This window comes from Ambystoma mexicanum, chromosome 3q (assembly GCF_040938575.1).
Source record: "Ambystoma mexicanum isolate Mex_15411 chromosome 3q, UKY_AmexF1_1, whole genome shotgun sequence".
Lineage (NCBI taxonomy): Eukaryota > Metazoa > Chordata > Amphibia > Caudata > Ambystomatidae > Ambystoma > Ambystoma mexicanum.
The window spans coordinates 1,066,345,853-1,066,373,650 of record NC_090926.1 but is presented as its reverse complement, the minus strand read 5'-3'; the positions used below and the strand labels follow the sequence as shown (position 1 = coordinate 1,066,373,650).

The 27,798-nt window shown below is 50.1% G+C and overlaps 1 protein-coding gene across 1 annotated transcript in view; it reads left to right on the top strand.

Annotated features, from left to right (window-relative positions):
* LOC138583240 (guanine nucleotide-binding protein G(o) subunit alpha-like) overlaps nucleotides 1–27,798 on the top strand; it is a 1,018,345-nt gene that overhangs the window by 198,771 nt on the left and 791,776 nt on the right. Inside the window, exon 2 of the mRNA XM_069655299.1 lies at nucleotides 17,056–17,147. Within this exon, the coding sequence (XP_069511400.1) occupies nucleotides 17,056–17,147 (92 nt within the window). The remainder of the gene's footprint in view (nucleotides 1–17,055; nucleotides 17,148–27,798) is intronic.

Sequence of the window (27,798 nt, the reverse complement as noted above, 5' to 3'; positions counted from 1 at the left end):
TCCCGTTACAACAAACTTTGGGACGTTAATAAGGTGCTCAATCTTTTCCTTTCATGGCCAGTTAACGAAGAGTTATCGCGTACGGCACTCTCCGGCAAGTTTACTACTTTGCTTTGTCTCATTTCTTGCAGGAGAGTATCGGACGTTAGAGCTCTAGATCTAGAGGGTAGGTCTTTTTCCCCTGACGGTATCGTCTTTCACGTAAGAACTACTACTAAATGTGATTCAAGAGTGATCTCTTACCCAGCTTTTAGGGAACAATCCAAGCTATGCGTGGTTCAGTGTTTGAAAGCCTATGAAAAAGTAACAGCTCTGCTCCGATCCACTCCGAGCGGTCAACTTCTCATAGCTATTCGCAAGCCCCACAAGGCAGTCTCAGCCCCTACTTTAGCTCGCTGGATGCGCTGGACGCTAACCCAAGCAGGGATTGATACACTCCAGTTCGGAGCTCATTCAGTCAGAGGAGCCATGGCCTCAAAAGCCTTTCAGGTTGGCGTCCGTCTAGAGGACATCATGAGGATGGCTGATTGGGCAGGCGAATCGATCCTTAAAGAATTCTACTTAAAACCAGTAGAACAACCTGCTTCGATTTTGAACGACCATAATGTGAGCCTCCAGTCTTGACATATAATAAAGATTTTCCATAATAACTTACTAGAAATTCTTGATTCTATTAAAGACACGGAGGCGAGCATTACACCCACCCATCGAAGAAAAGCATGTTGCGTACTGCTTAAAAATGACTCTAGCATTGTTTCAATTTGTTGGTCTAACCTCATATTGTGTAACAATAATAAAATGCTTTTTTCTCCCACCCCTTTAAGGGAACTAGGGTTGTTATATGCAAGAGTTAATATATTTTTATTTTTCCTTGGCAGCCTCTACAGACAAGTCGACCTAATTTGCGTGCCAACGGATCCTCCATCTGGTTAACGAGGTTTAGAATTCTATCATCAAGACAGCAAGTTCGCAGCTTCGAAAGAGGAAGTTATTTCGTGTTCAGGACTGTTTATGGGAGCACCTGCGCATTCATTGGAAGGACAGTTCCACGTGACCATGGACACTGATGACCTTTGGAGCATCATGGGATTTGAAGTTTTTCTCCAGTTATCCTGTTAATGTTATGAATTCTTTATGTATTTTATAGTTTTGTGTTATGTATTTTACCAACGCACTTTCGAACGAGTTTTGTTATATGGAAGTGCTTAAAATACCTTGCTGCTGAGCTTTCCTTATATAAATAATTAAAAAGAAAGAGAAGCATAATGCTTGCCTCCGTGTCTTTAATAGAATCAAGAATTTCTAGTAAGTTATTATGGAAAATCATTATTATACAGCACCAGAGGTTAAGCCGAATACACTGAAAAAAGGTTTGCAAAAGCAGTGAGAATAGTGCGCTGCCTAGTAGTGAATTAGAAGGCGTGACTTTGCGCAATCAGATTGGAGCTCGTGGAGAGCCAGTTGTGCGCCCAGTAGCACAAATGCGCTCATCGAGCACTCTAACTCCCAAAAGTAACCTTACTGAGAAAGACAGTGAAGTAATCCCATCGGTTACTTGTATAATTCCGACCAGTAAATCGGTTGGACAAGGTAAAATGACATCTAACTCAACACAAAGTGTGATTCCAGCTGTAAGTGTGTGTGGAGAACTCAATGACAAAAACAACGTGATAACCGAGAATGAGTATTGGCAATGGCTCCCCATGGACTTCAAACAACATTTTACCCCGGCGCATCGATGACATTGAACTCATGTATTCATGGAATACTAGAGGCCATGCTCATCTGTTTGAAGAAGAGGGATTATTGTCCAAGCTGAATAGCCTCTTGATTGTTTCACTACAAGAGACGTGGCTCACTAATAATGTTTTATTTGATGGCCGCAGTACAGTACAAAAGGTGGCTACGAAAGGGGCACAAGGTAGACCAAGGGGTTGCCTCCTCATAACAATAAAAGCCACGGGAAGCATCACTGGTAAAAGAATCCACCGAATATGTTCTGGCTGCCATAATGGCCTACCGGAATACAGCTATCCTCTTAGTAAACATATATGATCCCCCAAGTATGGCGTGTGCTAAAGAAAATGTAAAAGTAGTGGGTAACATTCTTCAATCCTATAATCCTAGCTATCCGGTGTGGATCATGGGTGACTTCAATGCGCAGATAAGTATATTAGCCAATAGTGACCAGGAGACTAGCTACAAAAAGTTGTCCCGACACATAGATAACCTAAATAATAAACAAGGGAAACCGTGGCATGAACTCCTGGCTACGTATGGCTTTTTCGAACCTCAATGGTAGCACTCCAAGTGATGATAAAATGTCTGAGAATTGAGGGAAGATCTGCATCGGTATTGGATTATGTGTTTGCAAATAGGAGAGGATTCAGCAAGACACGGGCATAGTATATAGAGAGGAGAGTTACCACCTCCCCCTTTGTACTCTCTAGATATTGCCACATGGAACTACCATACCCGAGGTTTTTGATCAATCTGGACAAATCTATTTGAACGAGGGGCAGAATAGAATCCACTGTCACAATAACAACTTGGATAAAGCAATTGCACTAGTTAAGATATTATTGCCTTAACTCACAAGGAATATGTCATCGATATCTATAAACATTGAAACAAAACTGACTACACGTTTCTCTGAGATGATGGAAGTAATAGGTAAACAAGTTCAGGTGAACCATGAATGGAAAACTGTCTCTGAACGTACAAATAAAAGTAAGTATACCAGAAAGCAGAATGATACGCAGATAAGATTAGCTAAGAATCTGGTACGGCGAGAAATAGCTATGGTAGTTTCCCAAGGGAATGTTGGCTTGTGTGCAGACCATGTCTTAGCTAGTGTCAAAACAATTAAGAACAGTGTATATTTATATGTATTTGTTGTATATACAAAATCTGTAAGGCTGAAAGTATATTAAAATAAACTAAACTAAAATGAAAGCAATTATGAATCTTTATTATAACTCTACACCCGAGGTTGCATGAGTAATGTTCCAAATCGTTCCATGTAGAGAAAGGGGTAAGGCAGGGTTGTACTTTGGACCCTACCCTCTTCAACCTGTTCTTTGATGGGGTGGTCACTGCTATACAGATAACTTTGATGCACCAGTTCTTGGAGGTGAAAGGATCAGCATGTTAATTTTCGTCGATGATGTAGTGCTCATCTCTAGAAGTCCATTGGGCCTATGGAAGCTAACAGAACATTTTGCAAACTGTGTGGTCTGGAAATTGGCAAACAGCAGGGGCTCTATACTCCTATTAATCTCAAAATAGGTGTAACATATACAGAGGAAGTGAAATATTTCAGAATCTCGGGGGACTATAATTGGGTAGGACACATAGTTAGTGATTCCTTTGGGAGAAAGTGTACGGGTATCTTACCCTTTGCTAAATCATATGGTGATAATATCTTTATCTCCATGCTGGAAGTTTATAGAGCTCAGGCAATTGCTTCTGCGTTATAAGGTGCGCAGTGTAGGGGCACTGCAAAATGTACCTAATGTCACCAACGGAGAGCAGTTTTCTAAGAATTTAGATGTGGCTCCCAAAGAAAACCCTGTCTGTCCCATTAGATCTGGAATTGGGCCTCAGGTCTATAAGTGATCAGGCTGCTCTCAAGCTTCTACTTTTTTGTGGGCGCATTTGGTCTAGAGACATCCATCTTGTGTACAGAATCGCACTAATGGATATCTTAAAATACTTGAATGCTCTATCGATCCCATGGCTTAAATACATCAAAGCTGTGTTGATAATGCTAAACCTGCAGAATTATTGCATTAATTTGAAGGACATTTCCAAGATAAGTAGGCAGGAAATATTGGATGCTTACTCGGAATACAGCAAAATAAAATGTATAGATAAAAGTGTATGGAGTTAACAGGTTATGCTTATCTGTTAATTAAGCAAAGTAACTTGCTGGAAGAATACTTGTCTTGTTATCAACCCCACACAGAGAGCGTTATTCATTAATTTGTGCCTGGGTATCCTACCGATTGCTACAGTTAAGGCAAGGTGGAATAAAATGGTGTCCGATTGTTGCCCTTTGTGTCCAGGGGTTGCAGAGACGGTGCAGCACTTTCTCTTTCAGTGTCCGGCATACGCAGATATCAGCAAGAAAATGTTTAGACCCTGTCTTGAAAGGGGGGTGTTATTTTTGTATAACGCTGAAGAAATATGAAAATTGGCAGATACTGCTGTTATTATATTATATTTGCAGTTTCAAGCTATTTGTATAGGGCATGGTGGATGAGAGATTACATCTCTAAACAATGCTGTTAAAGAAGCCCTTTTGTCCACTTGCGATCTGGTTTTATAGATTATAGTATTGAATTTTTAGGTTTCTGTCATGACTGCGGTGTGTAACTTTTGTATTTAATGTCTTTTTTTCTAAATATGTGTACTTAAGTAATGTCACTTCCAGATGCTTGTCACGCACCTCCCATCTGGAACTTAATCACGTTATTGGCTCAGAATGCCCCCACAATTCTCCAATTTTGCAAATCTCTCAAAACATGGCTTTTTCAACAACACCTGACCAAGGACTAATCCCAGTGGACGCACATACCGACATATGATATGATATGAAATGGCATTTATAACGCGCCTATACACAAGTGTTTCAAGGCACAATGAGGCAAGTGAGGGGAACAAAGGAGGAAGGACAACGATCCTACTAGGCCCGGTGTCATTCAGATAGCGCAAGTGTGTGGGAAGGGGGTGTGGACAGTGCAGTACAATAGAATAGATATACAAGGGGTTGCCAGGCAGGCAGTGCGGGTGAGTGGCGCTGGCGGGGGAGGGACCTAAGATCAGAGGGTGTACAGGTAGCCAGTGCAGTTCCGGTTACAGCCAGGAGGTCAGCAGAGGAGAGGAGGAGAGAAAGTAGATGCAAAGAGAAAGGTTTTGAGGTGCTTCCGGAACCGTAGATGGTTCTCAAGTTTAAGGGAGGCAAGGAGGCTGTTCCAGAGGGAGGCACCAGCCGACGAAAGAGATCAACCACCAACTCGTTGCTTGGGGAAGCGACTGAACCTGAGGAAGTTGGAGGCGGATGAGCGAAGAGCTCGAGAAAGGAGATATTTAGGAAGAGAGAGTTGAAGGTATTGAGGCCCCAGGCCCCAGAAGGCCTTGTGGACAATGCAGAGGATTTTTAACTTAATCCTCGCTGCCACTGGGAGCCAGGGCAGAGATTTCAGTCCTGGAGAGATACGATCCCTGAGCTTGAGGCCAAGGACGATACTTGCAGTCCTGTTCTGGATAAGTTGCAGAGGGCAGAGAGTAGAAGCCGGCAGATTTAGGAAGAGGCTTTTGCAGTAATCCAGCCTAGACGGAACCAGAGCTCTGGAGACAGTGAACCTCTGGGGGAAGGAGAGGAAAGGAAGAATACCTCTGAGGCGGTGTAGATGGTAGTGTGACTTCTTAGAGACTTTGGAGATGTGAGGAGAGAAGGAGAGTGTGGAGTCGAAGATGACCCCGAAGTTTTTAGCCTTGCAGGTGGGAGCAGGAAGAGGACCAAGAGAGGCCGGCCAGAGAGCTACAGGAAAGGAGGGAACTGGTGTGCCGATGAGGAGAATCTCAGTCTTGCTGGCATTAAAGCAGAGGTCGTTGGCGGCACACCACTCCTGAATTGCAGACTGACAGAGATGAGGGAAGGAGAGGAGGCGGCCGAGGGTAGCCTGAAAATGAGCCGGGTGTCACCCGCATAGCACTGAAAGTTGGGGCAGAGAGCGGCAATGCGGTGGGCTAGGAGTGCCAGATTGGTTGAAAAGCCAAGGACAGAGGTTAGACCCCTGGGGGGACACCACAGGTAGAGAAAAAGATAGCGGAGAGGAAGGACCCCAGTTGGACCTGGCAGGGTCGGTCAGAGAAGAACGAAGTCAGCCACGCCAGAGCCTGACCAGTGATGCCCAGGTTATCACGGAGACAGTTGAGCAGGATGGCATGGTTGACAGTGTCAAAGGCAGAAGAGAGATCAAGCAGGATGAGGATGCAAGGGGTGTTGGAGTCAAGGTTGGATAGCAGGTCTTCATGGATGTTCAGGAGAGCAGTTTCTGTGCTTGTGGCAGCTCTGAAGCCAGACTGATGGTCATGAAGACCACCAACAGATTCAGTGTGGAGATTAAGCTGGGAGATGGCCATTTTCTCCAGGAGCTTGCCCAGGAAGGGAGTGAGGGAGATTGGGCGATAGTTAGCCGGGCAGGAGGGATCCAAAGAGGGTTTAAGAAGGGGGTGCACGAGGGAGTGCTTCAGGGGGGATGAGAAGACCCCGGTGGCGAAGGAGTGATTGCAGAAATCAGCCAAGGCAGAAGCCAGAGAGTCGATGTGGTCCTTGATAGTTTTGGAGGCACAGTGGTGAACCTGTTTCGACGAGACTTTCATAGATCTGACTATGTCTGCGGAGAACAGGGGAAAGGCAGAGAAGGAACCGGGGAAAGGCAGAGAAGGAGGGAGGAGAGGTGGCTGCGGAAGGGCCGGAGGAAGAGGAAGAGCAGGGAGTAGGGGGACGGAGGGGATAGGAGAGTGTGGACAGGATGTTATGAGTTTTAGAGATGAAGTGAGAAGCCAGTGCCGTGCAGAGGGCCTGGGAAGGGACAGGGGAGGTAGAGACTGCGGCAGGATTGGCCAGTTCCTTGCAGATTTTAAAGAGTTCAGACGAGTTGTTAGATGCCGCAGAGACGCAGGCTTGGATCTGGGCTCTCTTCTTGGTCCGGTATTGCCTTTGCAGCAGGCGGCAGGCCAGTTTGTCAGAGGATGTACCTGAAGCACGCCATTTCCTCTCGGCCACCCTGCACTTGCGTTTTAGGGTGACGAGGTCTGAGTCGTACCAGGAGTTGCACTTGGCTTTGGGCTTCAGGTGGATTCTCATGACGGGGGCAAGGATATCAAGAGTATCAGAGATAGCAGAGTGGAGCGTGGAGAGGGCTGTGTCAGGGTGAGAGTCAGCCAAAGGAGAGGAGGGGTGAGAAGGTGGCAGTGAAAGCCTCAGCTGACCCATGCTTCATGGGTCAGATGACCGAGAAGGTGGGTGGCAGTGATGGGAGTGGCTTGGACTAAGGGATAGGGAGGGTGCGGTGGGAGGAGACAGTGATTACTCCAGGAGAGAGGAGTGGAGAGAGGGATAGAGAGGGGAAGGTCTGAGTAGATCAGAACATTGAGTGTGCCCTGCAGAGTGAGTTGGGCCTGAGGTGAGAATAGTGAGAGAGAGTCGCAGAGGTTGTGAAAGAGTCCAGAGGGAGTACAGGAGGCATCCAGGTGGATGTTGAAGTCTCCAAGAAGGAGGAGTTCAGTGGTAGAGGCCAGAAGTGAGGAGGAGAGGTCCGCCCACTCAGAGAGGAAAGAGGAGATCTGACCAGGTGGATAGTAGCCACAGTAAGGGAATGGCTAGGGGAGAGAGAGAGCCTGCGGACGAGGCATTCAAAAGAGGAGTAGGCCTGCGTAGGAGTGACCGTGGCAGGAATCCACTCGGGGAAGATTAGGGCTGCACCACCACCAGAGCGGTTGGACCTGGGCACGGAGAGGATCTTGTAGCCGTCACGTAGGAGAGTGTCAAAGCTAGTGATAGAGCTGGCCGTGAACCATGTCTCTGTGAGACCAAGGACATCATGGTCAAGTTCATCCAGAAGGCGGCAGATATCATAGACGTGTTTGACAGCAGAGCAAGAGTTTAGAGTGGCAATGTGGAGAAGGTTGCGATCCTTGAAGGACTTCCGGGGAGGGGTACAGATCATAGGTACGCCCTTCGGAGGTGTAGAGGGAGCCCGAGAGGGGACAGAGAGGGAACGAGGAGGCAAGGTAGCCATGGAGGAGGAAGAAGGTGGAGGCGAGGTAGTCAGGGAAAGGGGGGAGGGGACAGCAGGAGAAGAAAGGAAGTTGATGAGGCGCGGGCTTTGAACCAAGACGGTCCCATTAGAGTAGGCATTAAAGATGACCTTAGAGGAGTGGAAGGAGACCTAGAGACAGAAACTCACAGTACTGAACTATTGTTAAAAGATGCCAGCCCATATGCTGACTAGCCCACACCCTGTACAGTGCTCTCGAGCTAGGTCCGCGCTTTAAACCATAAAATAAATGTTAATTGCGCATTCCAACAAGTGTCCTTTTAATTGCGACAGCAAGCCCAAGGCAGTAAATGCCTAAAGCCTGTGCATGTAATTTATTTTGCCAGAAGGGCCTTTCTCATTTTATATATTGTAGGCCTCGTTGTTTAGGGGATAATACAATTACGGTGACTAAAAATTGTTGCCCAGTACTAGAACTGCGCCTTTGCGCAGTTCAAAAATCCCGAGCCCCCATTACTGCGCATGGGGGAGCGGGTGTTGCACGGTTGTCCCCTGCTCCTCTTATTCTGTGTAATGGGGTTCCCATTGGATGGAATTGGGGGGACAATCGACAAAAAGAAAAGTGGAAAAAAACCACTCTGTGGCACCAGTTTTGACCCGAGAACTGATGCTGCAGGGATACGGGATAGACAGCCGGCAATATAAGTGGGAAGGGGGAGGCGAGTAGGGGTATGCCGGCCATAGTGATCTATGTGATCACTGAGCTGTGCCATAATGGGAGTCGGCCATATGAAAGTCGACATGATGCGCGGCACAGTGATCACATGATCCATTTTTTATATCTTTCACGAAAGTTCCTTTTTAAACAACTCATTTTCAAAAATGGCATCATATAATTAAGCCAATGATAGAATCAGTGTTTTAGTACTGGGATGCATTGAATTCCAGATAAATACAATTTCCAGGATTTTCTTTAGTTTACGACAATCCAGTCTTTGTAACAAGCTAATGTTTGGCTAATGTTGAAAACCGGTAACTTGCATATGCCCCCCTAGTTTAATCTTGCATGTGCTGTAGAAAATTGTCACAATGTCTGTTGAGTAAGTGATTTTGTGTCTTTTGACATTCGCTAGGAGGTGAGAGCGGGCCAGATGTCTCTGTGATCCCTCTTCTCCTGTCATTGGTTAGGACATCTAGTCTTGAAGTACTATTTGAACCTGATCTTTTATAAGGTGGCCGTGAGTCTGCTGTGCTCTCGTTCCCCCACCTTATTCTCTTTCTGTAGTCTGTGACTCAGACGTGTCTTTTCTGAGAGCGAGTCTGCGTATGTATGTGTGTATCGGGTATGGGAAGTGGCGGCTGGTGAATGTTTTTTCTGGAGGTTGTAAATATTTTCCAAAAACATGCAAGAGCGACCAAGCGTAGCGAGGGAGCCTGGACCAACCAAGAGGGGTTCCTGGAAGTTCTGTCCCCGAGAAAAACCTTTTGAAGAATGTGTTAAAATGGTGCATTATACAGGACACCACCTGTGAAAAAATGGGGAAAAAACTCCAGGCAGGTTGCAATAATTTTGGGAGGTAACGCATAAAAAATACAATAGATGGAAGTCACCAATAGTGCATAGGAGCATTTAACAAAGCATGTTTATGATGCCTTTCCCGGTGTGTAGTCAAAATATCGAAAAAAAAGGTTGAAAGACAAAAATGTCGAAAAATAAATGTCAAAAAAAAAGTCGAATTCCTCTTTTTTTAAAATTATATATTCTACTCCTACGTCCCGTCCCCTTTCCTCCATACTTGTGGGACATCTCTCTGTCCTGTGGAACGGGACCGGAGCACTTTGTAAAAAGCATCCACATTTTTCCAAAAATGTGTCCTTCCTCTCTTTCCTGCGTGGGGCCCGGCAAGTGGCCGTAACCCCGCCCACCTTGGCTCCGCCCCGTGCATCGCCCCTCAGTCCTTTTCTCCGCTCGATCGGGGCCGGACGCACTTGCATCCTCGGAAGATTTTCTTCCCTGTTTTCCTCTCTGGCTCTCGCTAGCGTTCGTCTTCTAGTCTGTCTATGTCTCTTAAATTAGACTTTCCAGACTGTTCTTCGTGTCATTGTCGCTTCTCGAGGGCGGATCCCCATCCTCTTTGTTTAGAGTGTTTGGGTCCGGAACACCGTTGGGACTCCTGTTTTTGCTGTGACTCCCTTTCGGTCCGGGCTCTTCAATGTCGGTTGGAACGGTGGGAGGAGGTGTTCCGAAGCACTCCCCCATCTCATTTTCAGGCGTTCATCGATGACGAGAAGAAACGCCCGGTAAGTTCTTTACTTTTCAGAGCTCCCCGGCTGGGTGATACCTTCCCGTGTTCCTCTCGAGCCGGGAGGGGCGTTGATCGCTCTGTCACCGGGGTTCGCCCTGAGGTGCCTGTCGGGCCTAATAATTCTACCAGAGTTTTCTCCGAGGGTCTCCGTAAGGGGCCTGTGTACACCGGAGTAACTTCCGAGGCCCCTCCTGTGGGGGCTCTGTGTAGACCCAGTTCTGCTGAGTCACAGGGCCACAGGCCTCTCTTTCGGCTTCCCTCAAAAACAAGACCGGGGTGCGCCCCGAGGCCTTGGCTGGGCTTGTGTTTACCGAGCGGATGTTCGAGGCCCGTGCCGATAAGGCTATAAACGGGCCTAGGCCCGAGGTCCCTCGTACAGAGGCTAAGGCTACCAACAGTTCTGAGGGGCCGAACAGGGCCCTGTCGGTGAAAGCGGTTTCTCACCGTTCCCGCTCTTGTGGTGATACCAGATCTGTGGAGGGGACAAAGAACAAAGGTTCTTCTTTTACCGGCAGTGCCGAGGTCCTTCCTTTGAATGCTCAGTTGGCGGTTGGTATGTCGCAGAAACATTCCAGGCCTCATAGTACCGGCTCTGCCGAGGTTCCTTATGTTAAGGCTAAAATTAAGACCCCTGATCCATCGACGGGGACCCCTGCCTCACCTCCTCACGTGCTGCAGTTCCCCTTAAATGAAGACAAAATGGCGGCCGTTCCCGCCACGACCACGGCGGCCATTTCAGGTACTACCCCTACAACTACGCCATCGGCCCCTGGTGTAGGGTTCGGTCCTTTGGGTGAACCTAAGGTCACTTGTGCGTATCCTTTCCGGCCTGTTTATGATTGGAACGCCCGGATGCCTCTTCCGCACAATGTCTCGTTGCCTGCAGGGGCAGCCCCTTTGATTTATGTGGATATGTCGGCGGAGGGCCCGGCGTGGCACCCTTCTCCGTTACGTCCCTGGATTTGTCCACCTCATGAGAGGCCTCCTCAGGTTCCGAAGCAATCTCCTGAGGACGTTTTTTTCGGAAAATTTCAAGCGCTTATGCGCACCGACCCCATGAGGTAGTATTTCAAAGGGCTTTATAAGGAAATTTGTCCACCAGCGCCCCCCGGCTCCACCCGTTCCTCTGGTGGTTCCGCCGGCGCCTCCTTTGCCCGTGGTGCCTGCCACTGCTCTTCCGCCTTTGCCACCGTTGTCCCCAGTCGACAAGGCAGTGCCTGACACGGTTCAGCAGGATCCTGACCTGTCAGATGACCCTCAAGGCGAGCAGGACAACGAGGACCTACCCGCTCTGTTAGAGCTTTTCATGACCGGGTACTGGACATGATGAATTTCTTAGATGTTCCGGTTCCCGAGGCACCTGCTCCACAGGAGGGCGTGCTTTCTGGGGTGTTCACCCTGTCTCCTTTGGAGCGTACCAGCCTTTTCCTGCAGAAGGATGTTTTGGCCGAGGTCCGAAGACTCTGGGAGAAGCCACACTCAGGACTTTTTGTCAATAAAAAGATTGATGCGAGGTACAGGCTGCACTCTTCAGAGTAAGTGGCCTTGTTGTCTTGTCCGCCTCCCTCCTCCACAGGGGTGGCTGCGGCCACGTTGCAGTCCAGACCTGCAGCATCCTCTTCCGCGACGGCTACTCAGGTCTTGGGAAAGGAGGACAAGCTCCTGGACTCCCTAGGGAGGAAAGTCTTTGCCAATTCGGCCTTGCAGCTCAGGCAGGCCAATGCCGAATTGATCTTGGCGGGAGCTAACATGCGGATGTGGAAAGGTCTGTCGGAGTTTGAGGAGCACATTCCGGTCGAGAAGTTGTAAGACTTCAGAGGTGGCCTTTCCGATGCCAGGGTCTTGGCCCAGGATCTCCTGGAGGCTGCGGCTCATCACGTAGACACCTCGGCTCGGGGCATGATGCTCGGGGTTAATACCTCGAGGCAAGCGTGGTTGCATGCCACTAAGTTTTCGAAGGAAGTGCAAGACAAAGTATTGGACCTTCCATTCGATGGTAAGGAGCTTTTCATTCTTCTACTGATGTAGAGCTCACCAAAACCAAGGATAGCACTCAGACGGCTAAATCATTGTCTATTCTGGTTAAACCTCCCTTCAAGACTCAAAGGCCGTTGTCGCAAGGTCGACCTTCCTCTGGTTTTAGGGGATTCCTCGACCGCAAAAATCGCAGAGTGGATACTCTTGCGGGGAATAACCGCCGTAGACAACAGCATACGCGGTATTTCTCCCGCTCCTCAGCCTCCTCATCAGGTTCAGGTGGCACCGCCACCGATAAACCTGCCAAATGAGGGTTTTCTGCGCTTGCACGAGACCCCGGTGGGAGGGCGCATTGCGTCTCATTGGGAGGCGTGGCAGACCATCACAGAAGACAGATGGGTCTTGTCGCTCAGGCGGGCTTCCGCTTACCTTTACCCCCCACCCCTCAACCCTCCTTTTCAGCCGTTGGGCTCGCCCTCCCTCAACGCCGAGGTTCAGAAACTCCTTGACCTCAGGACTGTGGAACCCGTTCCCTTTGGGGAGCGAGGGGAGGGCTTCTACTCCCGGCTGTTTACGGTGCCCAAACCCAACCAGGCTGGCCTGCGCACCATCCTAGACCTTTCCCAGTTCAACCTCTTTCTACCCCAAGAGAAATTGAAGATGATCACGCCCAGCCAGATACGCTCCTCTTTGCAGATGGGCGACTGGCTCAGCGTACATGCATATCCTGATTTGGGCTCCACGCAGGAGGTACCTTCGTTTCTCTTTGGGAGAGGAGCACTTCCAGTTTCGGGTGCTTCCTTTTGGCCTCAGCTCGGCGCCACGTATCTTCACGAAGATGATGTCGGTGATTGCGGCCTATCTTCGACTTCAGGGTATCCATGTGTATCCTCATTTGGACGATTGGCTTTTACGCAGCCCTTGTCCGCTGGCGGCAGCGGGCAACCTCCAGTCTCTCCTTCAGCTCCTGTTCCATCTTGGGCTGTCGGTGAACTGGCGGAAATCCTCCATGACGGTCTCTCAGGATCTGATTTTTCTGGATTTTCGTTGGAACACGATCGACTGCAGAGTATACCTGACCGGGGACAGAATGGCGGATCTGTTGGCCACGTGTCAGATGTTTGCGCAGTCGGAGAGTATGTCGGCCTGGTGGTTCCAGAGGCTTCTGGGCCTCATGGCCTCGTGTGTGCTGGCTCTTCCTCTTGCTCGTCTCAAAATGAGACGGACCCAGATGGCCCTTCGGAATTCATGGCGTCAGGCAGTGGACCCAGACTACATGCGGATAATGATTCCGGATTCCATGAGAGTGGACCTGGACTGGTGGTCATCTCTCAGCAATCTGTCTGGGGGCGCAGGGTTTCAGGCCCCGGTCCCGATGGTGACGATCACGACGGACTCCTCCCTCCTCGGGTGGGGTGCGACGTTAGATCTCCTTCAGGTCTCGGACCTCTGGTCGCCTCAGGACAAGCGCCTGCACATAAATCATTTGGAGCTTCTGGCGATTTTCTTGGCTCTCAGGGCGTTCAGACCGGTCATTGTCAACAAAGTGGTCTGCATAAGAACGGACAATGTGGTGTCAATGTATTACATCAACAAGCAGGGGGGGACGAAGTCTCCCCCCTCGTGAATCTGTCCATCCAGATTTGGGAGTGGGCCGTGCTTCATGGTGTCTGGCTGCTTGCAGTGCACATCCCGGGCCAGCTGAATGTCACAGCAGATGCCCTCAGCCGGCGGACAGTGGTCAGCTACGACTGGGAGTTGAAGGCGGAGGTCCTCTCAGGGATTTTCTCGCGCTGGGGCACACTGCAGGTGGTCCTCTTCGCGACAGCGGCGACCAAGATGCTTCCTCTGTATGCCTCCAGAGGGGGGCTGGGAGCCTTCCCGCCTCTGCCTCTAGTTCACCGGGCAATTTGGAAGTTGAAGAACTCGGTGAACTGTTCTCTTCTACTGATAGCCCTGTGGTGGCCGGCCAGGTTTTGGTTCTCAGAACTCCAACACCTGTTGGTTTATCCGCTGATCAGGTTACCGGTAACTCCCGATCTTCTCCACCAGGGGGAGCAGCAGCTGTGGCACCCCTCCCCACAATCGCTCGGCTTGGCGGCATGGTGCCTGAGTTCAGGTCTTTAGAGCATCTGAATTTGTCTGCGGATAACATGCGTATTATCCAGGCAGCCAGAAAACCCTCGACCAGATCTCAGTACAAGAGTAAATGGCTCAGGTTCTGTCATTGGTGTCTAGAGAAGAAATTGGATCCAAGGGGGGGTCACGGTTGACACGGTGTTGTCCTTTGTGTCCTCCTTAGCAGAGTCAGGGGTTCATGTTCTGTCATGCAGGACTTACCTTTCAGTGGTCTCCGCTTATCTTTCTACGGATCAGTGTTTGTTTTCTCTGACTAACCCAGTGGTAAAGAGGCATTTCGCTGGTTTAACACGCCTTTACCCTCCAGTTCGTAATCTGCACCAGCCATGGGACCTGAATGTTGTCCTGACGGCGCTGTGCCATAAACCCTTTGAGCCAATGGCTACTGTGGACCTCAAGTACTTGTCTTGGAAAGTGTCCTTTTTGGTCGCCGTCACATCGGCAAAGAGAGTGAGTGAGCTCCAGGCATTGTCGGTGGAGCATCCTTTCTTGGTCTTTCACAAGGACAAGGTAGTCCTTCGAACTAATCCGGCTTTTCTGCCGAAGGTAGTGACCGAATTCCATTTGAATCAATCGATCTCCCTACCAGTATTTTTTCCGAACCCCGCCTCTGAGGCGGAGAGGGTTCTACACTGTCTTGATGTCCGAAGAGCTCTTAAGTTCTACCTGGATAGGACTTCTGAGCTTAGAAGTTCTTCTCATCTTTTTGTGACTTTCGGCAACCCTCAAGGCAAGCAGGCGTCTAAGGCAACTATTTCTAGGTGGATTGCCGCCTGCATCATGGAGTCTTTCACTATCCAAAAGCTGAAACCTCCTAAAGGTATTCATGCACACCTGGTGCGGGGCAAGGCAGCTGCGGTTGCTTTTCAGAAGTATGTTCCCTGGGAGTCCATCGCTAGGGCAGCTACTTGGGCCTCTCCATCTGCTTTCTGTAAGCATTACTGCCTCGATATGAGTTCTAGAGCTGATGCTCAGTTTGGTCAGGCTGTGCTGAAGAACCTTTTTCAGTAAGGGGTATTTCCATCCACCCGTAGTTCCTGTAAGGAGTGCTTGGGAATCTCCCACAAGTATGGAGGAAAGGGGACGGGACGTAGGAGTATTACCAGGTTACTCACCGTAGTGACCACCTTACTCCTAGTCCATAGTCCCCTTTGCTCCATACGCCCGCCCGCTGTCCCCTCTAATAAGGTTCCTCTGTTATTGGTAATGGGTCTCTGACCTGGCAAAGAAAAGGACTGAGGGGCGATGCGCGGGGCGGAGCCATGGTGGGCGGGGTTACGGCCGCGTGCCGGGCCCTGCGCAGGAAAGAGAGGAAGGACACATTTTTGGAAAAATGTGGATGCTTTTTACAAAGTGCTCCGGTCCCGTCCCACAGGACGGAGAGATGTCCCACAAGTATGGAGGAAAGGGGACTATGGACTAGGAGTAAGGTGGTCACTATGGTGAGTAACCTGGTAAATTTTGGGGTCAGGGAATAAAAAAAAATGGGTAAAACAAAAAAAAAAAATTTAAAAAAAGGCGAGTTGGGGGGAACCCCCATTTCGAAAAAAAAGTCATAAAAAATGTGACTTTTTTTACCTTTTTTTTCGACATTTTGACTTTCGACCTTTTTGTTTTCGATTATATCACTATAAACCGCCTTTCCCCACAATATATTCCAGTATAAAAAACATGTGTACGCTGGGTACACCAATGTAGGCCAGTATTCCCATATAAAAACATACTCCTGTTTGCTTTGCGTATGTCAGTAATGATACTATAAGAAAATATGTGCAAGCTGGCTCTGTCTATATATGACGGTATCCCTTTGTAAGAAGATACTGCATTTGGCTTTACAATTTAAAAATGCTGTGCCACAATGTGAAATGATGTCCAAACTGGGTGCACCAATATAGACCAGTTTAGACAAGCAATAAAGCGTATCATGCTTGCTATATCATAGATGGCAAGTAAGTGTGATTTCACAGTAATAAATGATTAATAGACTTATTGCACCAAAATATGCCAGGCTAGCCACATAACGCTCATTATACTTGCTTGCCATAGATGCCCAGAAAACAAATGCCATACCATAGTAAGAAAACATGTTCTTGCAGGCTGCACAAATGTCAGCCCCACCCTACTCCCCACTCATGTTGGCTTTGCCCTTAGTGCATTTTTAAAATGCCATGCCATAGTGAGAAAACATGTATGCTTACCTTGGTATCAACCTGCACCAATGACCCCTGTTATGGATGCTGGTGCCTTATAAATGCTAATAACAAAGAACTTTGGCCACCATCTGACATCTAGCTCTCTAGTTTAAGGGATACGTGCAGTAACGATACCAGACGCCAAATGTACCTTGCCTCGACCCCTCTACTCTCACCCACCCCCGTGCTCTGAATGCACCGGAGGCTGGGAATTGGCTTTCATGTAAAATGTGTTCCTTGATTGTGTTCTGCCCCCTCTCCCCTTGAGTAGCATTGGACGCTTGGCAAGTCAACAGTACATAGACACACGATCGATACTAGTGTTGTGCCAGAAAGATGCCGTTAGCACCCTGTGCCTGACAGCAGGCACTGAAACTCCAGGCATATAATATGGTGGTGTAGACTGTAGATGAGGGCCATTATTTATCTACGCCTTGAGTTATAGCCTCGAGGGCCTGTAGTGCCAGGTATTGGCCTCCTAGGAAGGGTTATAAAGTATTTGAGCAGTATATCTGTTCGTCTTTTCCTAATCGCTTGTCTGCAATGGAGCTTCTTGCGTTTTCTTGTTCTATTACGTTATTACCGAAAATGAAGTATATATTCCAAGGGTTTCATGATTGATTTCAGTATTAATTCAGTCATTCCTTCCAGGAGCAGCGGAGAGCGGGAAGAGCACCCTGGTGAAACAGTTGAAGATTATGCACAGCCGGGGATTCACCCAGCAAGAGCTGCGCAGTTTCAAGGTACCTATGAGCTATCTGGCTGGCGACCTTGGGAAGAGGGAGGCTTGGGAGGGCAGGGGTGGGGAGCAGTGGTTTCATCGACTAATGTAATGTCATTGCGACAACAGTTTAGGGTGAACATCATGGGCGCTATTAGGCTAATTGAGCTTCTGTCCCCCCCTGTACCCTGCTGACGTTCAGAGCGGTCGTCGTGAGCACCATGAAAAGCACTCGATGAATGGAGTCTGCATGTTCTCATCAGGGCCTTTCTTAGCCGTGAATTGGTAGGCAACTGGCACTGCAATGAGGCATTTCCAACTGGAATAACACCATTACAGCTCAAATTAACTAGCACATCTGTGTCTGCTTCCACAATTAAAATGAGTACAATAATAAAGCTTTCTTTAAAAGATTATTTTATACCCATGATGTCCACCACCTTGACGAGCAAAAAAGTGAACGAAATTCCTTTTCCACAACCCCATTCATCTCTGCCTTACAAAGGCATACGTATTTGGTACACATGCTTTGGTTTATTATGGCATTGACAGCTTTTTACACCAGCTAAAAGCAGGCGGATTCCAAAGAAATCCATTGCAAACACTGCCTTTTGACATTTACTCAATGTACACTACAAATTGAACAAAGTAAGGCGAATAGGCGATTATGCCTGCATTTAAACCTTTGTTCGAGGGGATTGGGTCCTCCGACGTATTCCATATCTATGACAGTAATCACCACAGCTGTGCTGCTTCGGAAAATCTTCGGCGTCTGCGTCGATGACATCGATACGCCACCCTCGAGGACCTCCTCCGATGGCCGACGTCACTGGATGTTATAAGTAGCCTCAGTTCTGTTTTCTCCGCGCACGTGTTTGCTTCGGAGATCTCAGCGCACCTCGACTCTTTGGAGTTCCTGTTCTTTCTCGGTTCTTCGAACCTGTTTCGTATTGTGAAGTCTTTCTTCGTGAAGATGTCTACCTCGTCTTCCACACCGCGTCCGGGCTTTAAGAAGTGCGGGGACTATGGGTCCAAGATGTCGGTTACGGACGCGCACGACGCCTGCCTCTGGTGCCTCGGGGAGGCCCATGATACGGATGACTGTGTCGCTCACGTCAAAAGCCTTGCAGGAGCGCAAGAAGTTATCGGTAGGTAAGGTGTCCAAGCCACGTAAGTCGAGGTCTGCAGGGCTTTCAATGGACGATTCGAGGGGCGACTCTCCGCGTCGTCGTCGGAAGTCCAGTGGGTCTCGGTCCCGGAGTCGGTCCTGCCACTCCTCTGCTTCTTCGAGGCACTCCCGGAAGCGCCGTCATCGGTCGCCTTCCCCGTCCTCTTCCGAGGACTCCGCCCGTCGGCGGGTCTCGTTTAACCCGCCAAGCATGCGACGCCGAAGGAACGGGCTTCCTTCAGGAAGAAAATGTTGTCGACTCTCGAATCGCAGGGCACTGCTCCGTCCGAGCCACCGAGTGGGGTTGGTTCAGTTCGGTCGAGAGCCGCCGCTCGCACGTCTTCGGGCTCGGGTGGTCGTCACGATTCGCGGGAGAGGTCCCGCTCAGACAAGGGGAATCACTCTCGGCATGCCCGTTCCAGGTCCCGGTCCTCGCACGCTCGAGACCGTGTGAACCTGTGGTGTCTTCTAGGAAGACGTCGACGCTGGTGGCGCCGAGGTCGTCGATGGACTCTTTCGAGGCCCCGCCTTCGAAGAAGTCATTGGCGCCCTGGCTGTCGAGGGACACGCTCGGGGCCCCGGCCTCGTGGACTATGTCAGCGCCATCGATGCTGTCGGCTCCGCGTTCGGCGTCGATTCACTCGACGCATTCGAGGCTGTTTCGACGGGGGTTCCCCGGGGCTCGGTGGAACCGCCTAGAAAGGCTCTGACAAAGGCCAAGCATGGCTTTGTTCCACATTCTGTGCCTTCTTTCCGCCAGCTTGAGTTTATTTCAGAGGTGGATGAGGGCTCGGATGATGGCATGGTTCTGGATACGGTACCGGACGAGATTTCCTCGGACCATAGCCAAATTGAAGACCTGCGGCAATCCTTGCACGATGCCAGTGGGCTGAACACCTCAACGGAGGTGGAGTTTTATAGGCCTGAGCCTGGCACTCATGCCGACTCCTCGTACCGGCGCCTTATGTCCAGGGTCACCGAGTACTTGGGATGGCCTGCTCCCCCAGGGGACTTTCTTCAGGATGACCTTACGGATTTCCTCGACCAAGGTCCACAAACTGACCCGGTACTGCCGTTCCATATGGCTCTACAGAGGAGGATGCAGGCGGCTTGGACTGCTCCGGAGAGTCTCCCGGCAGTGGGCACGTCTTTGCCACGAAAATACCGCCCAGCCAGTAGCGACCCCTGCTACTTGACCAAGCACCCCACTCTGGAGAGTTTGGTGGTGCAGGCGGCTACGGCCCCGGCAAAGCAGGCGTTGTATCCTACCATCCCTCCTGATAGGGACGACAAGCGTTTTGACGGCTGGGCGAAGAAAGTGTTTTCTTCAGGGGGTATGGCGCTTCAGGCGGCCAACTCCGTATGTGCCTTGTCACATTTCACGCACACTCTGTGGAACTGTGTTTCCTTAGCGGCTGAACATATTCCCGAAGGGGATGAACGGGATGGTTTCCTTGCCATGGTTCAGGATGGTAAGGATGCCATGTGTGAGGCCGTTCAGTCGGGTTTGGACATGGCAGATTGCATCAGCCGGTCCATGGCGGCGAGCACCGTGATACGCAGGTTTGCGTGGTTGCGGAAGTCAGGGTTTGCTCCTGATGTGCAGGCCCGGCTCCTCAACATGTCCTTTGACGGGGAACATCTTTTTGGCAGCAAGGCTGACTAGAGCCTTGAGAGGTTGCAGACCTCCAAAGCTGCAGCTAAGTCGTTGGGTGCTGCAGTTCGCCAACTTCCGCCTTTTCGTCCTAGGAGACAGCAATGGAGGGGAGGTTCCTTTCATTATTACTCGTCCTTTGGTAAAGCGAGAGGAGCTGCCAGTCAAAGGGGCCACCGTAGGAGTGCCAGAGGTGGAAAACAAGGTACTCGAGGTGCCAAGGCCGCTAGGGCTGTTGCCTCTTTCCCCACAGGCAACGCCGCAGCAGCTTCAGTTCAGTCATGAGGCCATGTCCCATGGTTCGCCGATTAGGGGAAGGCTGACGCAGCATCTTGCAGAGTGGCGCGCCATTACTTCAGATGTGTGGGTTCTGGAGATCATAACCCACGGCTACTGTCTTCCTTTCCGGCAGATGCCTCAAGACAATCCACCGGGGAATCTCTCTTTGAAGAGTCCGGATCCGCTCCTTGCGCAGGAAATTCAATCCCTGCTGGAGAAAGGCACCATAGAACTGGTGCCTGTAGCGGAGAGGAACAAGGGATGGTATTCCCCTTATTTTTTGATTTCCAAGAAAGATGGGGGATTGAGACCCATCATGGACTTGCGCGGTTTGAACAAACTCCTCAGGAAGGACAAGTTCAAGATGGTTACTCTCTCTCAAGTCCTCCAGGCCCTTCAACTTCAGGACTGATTGGTGTCTCTCGACCTCAAGGACGCTTATTTGAGGTTCGCGGTTGGTGACTCGCACTTTCAGTTTCGGGTCCTGCCGTTCGGATTGACCTCCGCCCGAGGGTCTTCACCAAGCTCATGGTAGTGGTGGCAGCGCACCTCAGGAAAGGGGGGATTCATGTCTACCCCTACCTGGACGATTGGTTGATCAGGGCGCGCTCTACCGAGCAGGTCCTGGATCATCTGTCATTCACCTGCCACTCCCTCCACAAGCTGGGCTTTTTCCCTCAACTTAAAGAAGTCCCATCTGACACCAACTCAGAGGCTCCAGTACATCGGAGCAGTGCTCGACACGTCCCTGGGGCAGTGTATTTCCTCCCCAGGTGAGGGCTCATCACATTCAGCAGATGGTGCACAAGTTTCAGCTTGCCCAGAGTCTCCCAGAGTTTGAGTTCTTGAGATTGCTCGGCCTCATGGCATCCTGCATTCTTCTGGTGCCAGAGGCCAGGTTGCGGATGAGATCTTTGCAATGGGCACTCAAGCTCCAGTGGTCTCAGTCCTCCGGCAGGATGTCGGACCCTGTTCAGGTGCCGTCCTCAGTCGCCCAGGACTTTCTGTGGTGGGCCGTCAAAGACAATCTGATGAAGAGGGCTCCATTTTGGCTACCCTGGCCGGAGGTGACGATCGTGACGGACGCATCCCTCACGGGATGGGGAGCTCATGCCAACGAGTTGACAGTCAGTGGTCGTTGGTCTGCGTCTCCATCGGAGTCCAGACTCCATATCAATCTGTTGGAGCTGAGGGCCGCCATGCTAGCCCTGAAGGCTTTTCTGCCGACTGTGCGAGGGAAGAATGTCCTGATCCTGACGGACAACACGGTGGCCGTGCACTACCTCAACAAAAAGGGTGGGGCAGGATCACTTCCTCTATGCAGGTAGGCATTGCAGCTCTGGTTCTGGGCAATCCAGCAGGAAGTTTCAATCGCGGCAGTTCATCTGGCCGGAGACGAAAACGAGACGGTGGATGCTCTGAGCAGGCCGAGCGCGATCTCTCACGAGTGGGAGTTGGCTCAGGAGATTCTCCTGGAGATCTTCGCCCTTTGCGGGACCCCTCAAGTGGATCTCTTCGCCTCCAGTGTCAACCGGAATTGCGAGAGGTTCTGCTCGCGGGAATTTCCTCCACAAGGAGCCTTAGGAGACGCATTTGTGGTGGAGTGGTCATTCCCACTGCTGTACACGTTTCCTCCAGTCCCCGTCATCACGCAAGTACTGCGGAGGTTACGGAGGTTCGGTTCCCAGATGATCCTCATTGTTCCGGCGTGGGCCCAGAGGACGTGGTACCCGGACCTTCTCGACTTGTCCATCTGCCCGCCACGTCGTCTTCCCTACCGAGACGATCTGCTCTCACGGGGGGGGGGGGTCAGGTTCTCCATCCAGAGGTCAGATGCCTCAACCTTCACGCTTGGTTTCTGAAAGGTTGAGCTATATGGATTGGGACCTTCCTGAAGACGTGATGGAGGTGTTGCTGTCGGCCAGACGGCCAGCAACAAAGTCCCTGTACCGTTGCAGTTGGCGTAAGTTCTGCGACTGGTGCAGGGTTAAGAATGTGGATCCTTTTGCATGTGACATTCCCATGGTTCTGTCTTTTTTGCTTTCTTTGGCCCACAGGGGCCTGCAAGTGGGTACCGTTAAAGGTTACCTGGCGGCGCTGTCCATCTTTAAGCGCTCATCTGAAGAGTGTTCCTATTTTAAAATCCCTTTAATTTCTCAGTTTCTGAAAGGGCTCACTAATGTGTTCTCTCCGTCACCTTTCCTGGTGCCCGGTTGGGATTTGAACCTTGTTCTTAAGTTTCTTATGGGTGCTCCGTTTGAGCCTTTGCATTCGCAAAGCAGAGTGAGTGAGTTACAGGCACTTTCAGTTAAGCCACCCTTCACTGTGTTTCATAAGGACAGGGTTGTCCTTAGAGTTCGTCCTTCCTTTCCTCCGAAGGTGGTGTCGGAATTTCATTTAAGCCAGAAGGTTGTTCTTCCGGCGTTTTATCCTCCTCCACATCCTGGTAAGGAAGAGGAGAGGCTCCATAGGCTTGATCCTAGGAGAGCGTTAAGCTTTTATATTTCACGCATGTCCCAGGTCAGAGTGGACGATCAACTCTTCATTGGTTATGCTGGAAAGCGTTTGGGACAAGCTGTGACGAAACAAACTTTGTCTCGCTGGATTATTTTGGCTATCTCTGAGAGTTGCAGCTTGGCGGGTAAGTACCCACTGGTCGGCTTACGGGCCCATTCTACCAGGGGTATGACTGCCTCTACTGCCCTACAGAGGAGTGTTCCTATTCGTAACATCTGTGATGCAGCCACCTGGGCTTCGGTACATACTTTTGTACGTCACTACTCCCTCGATTCCATCCGGGGGCAGAATCTGGCCTTTGGCAAGGCAGTCGTTTACCCCACAATTTGATTGGGCATTCTAAATGTCTGTTTTCTAAATTCTTTTCCCAGCTCCTTGCATTGGTACTGCTTTGGGAGTCTGTCATAGATATGGAATACGTCGGAGGACCCAATCCCCTCGTCGAACAAGTTACTCTCTTACCTGGTAATGTTCTTTCGATGGGATGGTCCGACGACGTATTCCATATCGCTCCCTCCCTGCCTTCCCCACTACAGAATTTCTTATGCGATTGTAGCTTACGTTTCCGCAAGGCTTTGTGTGTCAGACTGGCAGAAGACTGGTGCCACACGTTCTGGGAAAAAACTACAACTGAGGCCACGGGCGTCGTGCGTCCTAATTATAACATCCAGTGACTTCGGCCGTCAGAGGAGGTCCTCGAAGGTGGCGTATCGACGTCATCGACGCAGGACGCGGACGCCGAAGATTTTCCGAAGCAGCACAGCTGTGGTGATTACTGTCATAGATCTGGAATACGTCGTCGGACCATCCCATCGAAAGAACGTTACCAGGTAAGATAGTAACTTGTTCTTTGCACGTCAAAGTGCAAATGACTAAAATTGCATACAGGGGACCTGTTTCCACGTAAGAGTAAAAGTGACAAGTGCCATGTGTCAATTTACATTTTTTTTAAAGGTACCTCGTTTATTTTTTAAGGTGCTGAAAGCGTAGTTCTGTACAATGGGAGATTTTTCAGGCTATCATTATTTTGCATTCAAGGGCTTGCAGTTTTCTATTCAGGATGTGGAAAATAAAGGCATCATGATATTCCTTTGGCTTTACATGTTTCTTTTAAGTATGTGCAGCTTGTCGGGTTGCTCTACTATGGGATTTGTGTATTCAAGGAAACGCTATAAGGCAGTATTGATGTACTCCTTCAACGTCAAAACGTAAATATTTGTACTAAGTAGTGCTCAGAAGTTATTTGGTTAATTACTCGATTTGTAGAAGGGGTTAAAATCCCAGGTTCGCTGCTTAAACCAAGTGTGCAGTATCAATAGGACATTACCGCAGAAAATGAAGCCCATAGAAGTGATTATTCTCAGACTATTAAAAATAAGACTGCCATACAGTGGGGCAGATTTTGTGATTTTTAGAGACAAAATGGTGTCTCCTCGTGCTCCTCCATTAGTGGTCCACGAGGCCGCCATCTCGAATTGTTATTATTGCAAAGACCATCCCTCAGTTCCCATATGACTAAATTTGACAGAGAGAAATATAGTCTCACCAGCCAGTCACTGCACCAAAAATTATAGCATATCAGACTAATTTTGCTGTCCTGCCCTCTTGCTGCCAGTCTCTGAAGTTGCCTTGGCCGTACATCACACTACCACAAATGAGAATGATTGAAGCGGTTTGCTGTGTCTGATTATGCTATGACATTGAGTCCTGAATAACGTACCATTTCTCTATTTCATGGAGCTTCAGGATTTGGAAGTGCTGTGCTAAAGGACAGACACCGGGCAGGGCAAGGATGCTTTGTTGGAATATTGATGTGTGCAAATCTGAAAAGATAACGCTGTCTGAAGTGTGTAAGTTTAAGCTATTTTGTGGCTTGTGTAGAGTAGTGCTTAATTTGTATTCCTGGTTGCTAATATGGCTTTCACCCCCGCTTTGGGGGGGCGGACATGGCCTTTACAGCCTGCTAGCCCGAGCCCAAGTAGGGCTGTGGGCGTTAAAGGGCATGTCCGCCCAAAATAGGCAACAACGGACTCGGTTTTTCTCCCGCTCCTCAGCCTCCTTCTCAGGTTCAGGTGGCAACACCACCGAAAAACCTGCTAAATGAGGGTTCTCCGCGCTCGCACAAGACCCCGGTGGGAGGATGCATTGCATCTCATTGGGAGGCGTGGCAGATCATCACCGAAGACAGATGGGTCTTGTCAGTCGCTCGGCGGGCTTCCGCTTACCCCTACCCCCTACCCCACCCTTCAACCCTCCTTTTCAGCTGGCGGGCTCGCCCTCCCTCAAAGCCGAGGTTCAGAAACTTCTGGCCCTCAGAGCTGTGGAACCCGTTGCCCTTGGGGAACAAGGGGAGGGCTTCTACTCCCGGCTGTTTACGGTGGCCAAACCCAACCAGGCTGGCCTGCGCACCATCCTAGACCTTTCCCAGTTCAATCTTTTCATACCCCAAGAGAAATTCAAGATGATCACGCCCAGCCAGATACGGTCCTCCTTGCAGATGGGCGATTGGCTCAGCGTGGTGGATCTTCAGGATGCGTACATGCATATTCTGATTTGGAATCCACACAGGAGATGTCTCAGTTTCTCTTTGGGAGAGGAGCACTTCCAGTTTCGAATGCTTCATTTTGGCCTCAGCTCGGCGCCGCGTGTCTTCACGAAGAGGATGTCGGTGATTGCGGCCTATCTTCGTCTGCCGAGTATCCATGTGTGTCCGTATTTAGATGACTGGCTCTTACGCAGCCCTTGTCTGATGAAAGCAGCGGGCAATCTTCAGTCTCTCCTTCAGCTCCTGTTCCATTGTGGGCTGTCGGTGAACTGGCGGAAATCTTCCATGAGGGTCTCGCAGGACTTGATTTTCCTGGGTTTTCGCTGGAACACGATCGACTGCAGAGTGTACCTGACCGGGGACAGGATGACGGATCTGTTAGCCACGTGTCAGATGTTTGCGCAGTCGGAGAGCATGTCGGCCTGGTGGTTCCAGAAGCTTCTGGGCCTCATGGCCTCGTGCATGTTGGCTCTTCTTCTTGCTCATCTCAAGATGAGACAGACCCAGATGGCTCTTTGGAGTTCTTGGCATCAGGCTGTGGACCCGGATTCCAAGCTGATAATGATTCCGGCTTCCATGAGAGTGGACCTGGAATGGTGGTCATCTCTCAGCAACCTGTTGGTGGGTGCGGGGTTTTAGGACCCTGCCCCTACGGTGATCATCACGACGGACTCCTCCCTCCTGGGGTGGGATGCGACGTTAGATCTTCTTCAGGTCTCGGATCTCTGGTCGCCTCAGGACAAGCTCCTCCACATAAATCATTTAGAGCTTCTGGCGATCTTCCTAGCGCTCAGGGTGTTCAGACCGATCATAGCCAACAAGGTGGTCCGCATACGGACGGACAATGTGGTGTCGATGTATTACATCAACAAGCAGGGGGGAACCAATTCTCCCCCCTCGTGGACCTGTCCATCCAGATATGGGAGTGGGCCGTGCTTCATGGTGTTTGGCTGCACATCCCGGGCCAGCTGAATGTCACAGCGGATGCCCTCAGCCGGCAGACAGTGCTCAGCTACAAGTGGGAGTTGAAGGCGGAGGTCCTCTCATGGATTTTTTTGCGTTGGGGCACACTGGAGGTGGACCTCTTCGCTACGGCGTAAACAAGAAGCTTCATCAGTATGCCTCCAGAGGGGGCCTGGGAGCCTCCTCTCTGGGGGATGCTCTCGAGATTCCATGGCACAACATGAGAGCTAACGCCTTTCCACCTCTGCCTCTAGTCCATCGAGCAATTTGGAAGCTGAAGAACTCAGTGAACTGTTCCTTTCTACTCATAGCCCCGTGGTGGCCGGCAGGTTTTGATTCTCAGAACTTCAACACCTGTCGATGTATCCGCCGATCAGGTTACCAGTGACCCCTGATCATCTTCATCAGGGGGGAACAGCAGATGTGGCACCCCTCAACACAATCGCTCAGCTTGGCGGCATGGTGCCTGAGTTCAAGTCTTTAGATCATCTTAACTTGTCTGCAGATAACATGTGTATTATCCAGGCGGCCAGGAAACCCTCGACTAGATCCCAATACAGAAGTAAATGGCTCAGGTTCTGTCATTGTTTTGTTTGGAAAAGCAGTTGGACCCAAGGGAGGCTACGATTGACACGGTGCTGTCTTTCGTATCCTTCCTAGCAGAGTTGGGTGTTCACGTTCTGTCATGCAGAACTTACCTTTCAGCGGTCTCCGCTTATCTTTCTACGGACCAATGTTCTTACTCTCTGTGTAATACAGTGGTTAAGAGGCATTTGGCAGGCTTGACACGCCTCTACCCTCCAGTTCGTTGTCCGCACCCGCCGTGGGATTTAAATGTAGTCCTGACGGCATTGTGCCATAAGCCGTTTGAACCCATGGCCACGGTGGACCTCAAGTACATATCCTGGAAAGTGTCCTTTTTGGTCGCCGTAACGTCAGCAAGGCGGTTGAGTGAGCTCCAGGCCTTGTTGTTGGAGCATCCCTTCTTGGTCTTTCACAAGGATGAGGTAGTCCTACGGACAAATCCTGCTTTCCTGCCGAAGGTGGTAACTGAATTCCACCTGAATCAGTCGATCTCCCTGCCGGTCTTTTTTCCGAACCCTACCTGCATTGTCTCGATGTCAGAAGGGCTCTTAAGTTCTATCTGGACAGAACTTCCGAGCTTAGGAGTTCTTCTCAACTATTTGTGACCTTTGGTAACCCTCAGGGTAAGCAGGCGTCTAAGGCTACTATTTCTCGGTGGATCGCCGCCTGCATTACGGAGTCTTTCACCGTCCAAGGGCTGAAACCTTCTAATGGTATTCATGCACACCTGGTGCGGGGCAAGGCAGCCGCGGTTGCTTTTCAGAAATATGTTCCCTGGGAGTACATTGCTAGGGCAGCTACTTGGGCCTCCCCATCTGCTTTTTGTAAGCATTATTGTCTTGACATGAGCTCAAGAGCTGATGCTCAGTTTGGTCAGGCTGTGCTGAAGAACCTTTTTCCGTAAGGGGTATTTCCATCCACCTGTAATTCCTGTTAGGGGTGCGTGGAAATCTCCCATAAGT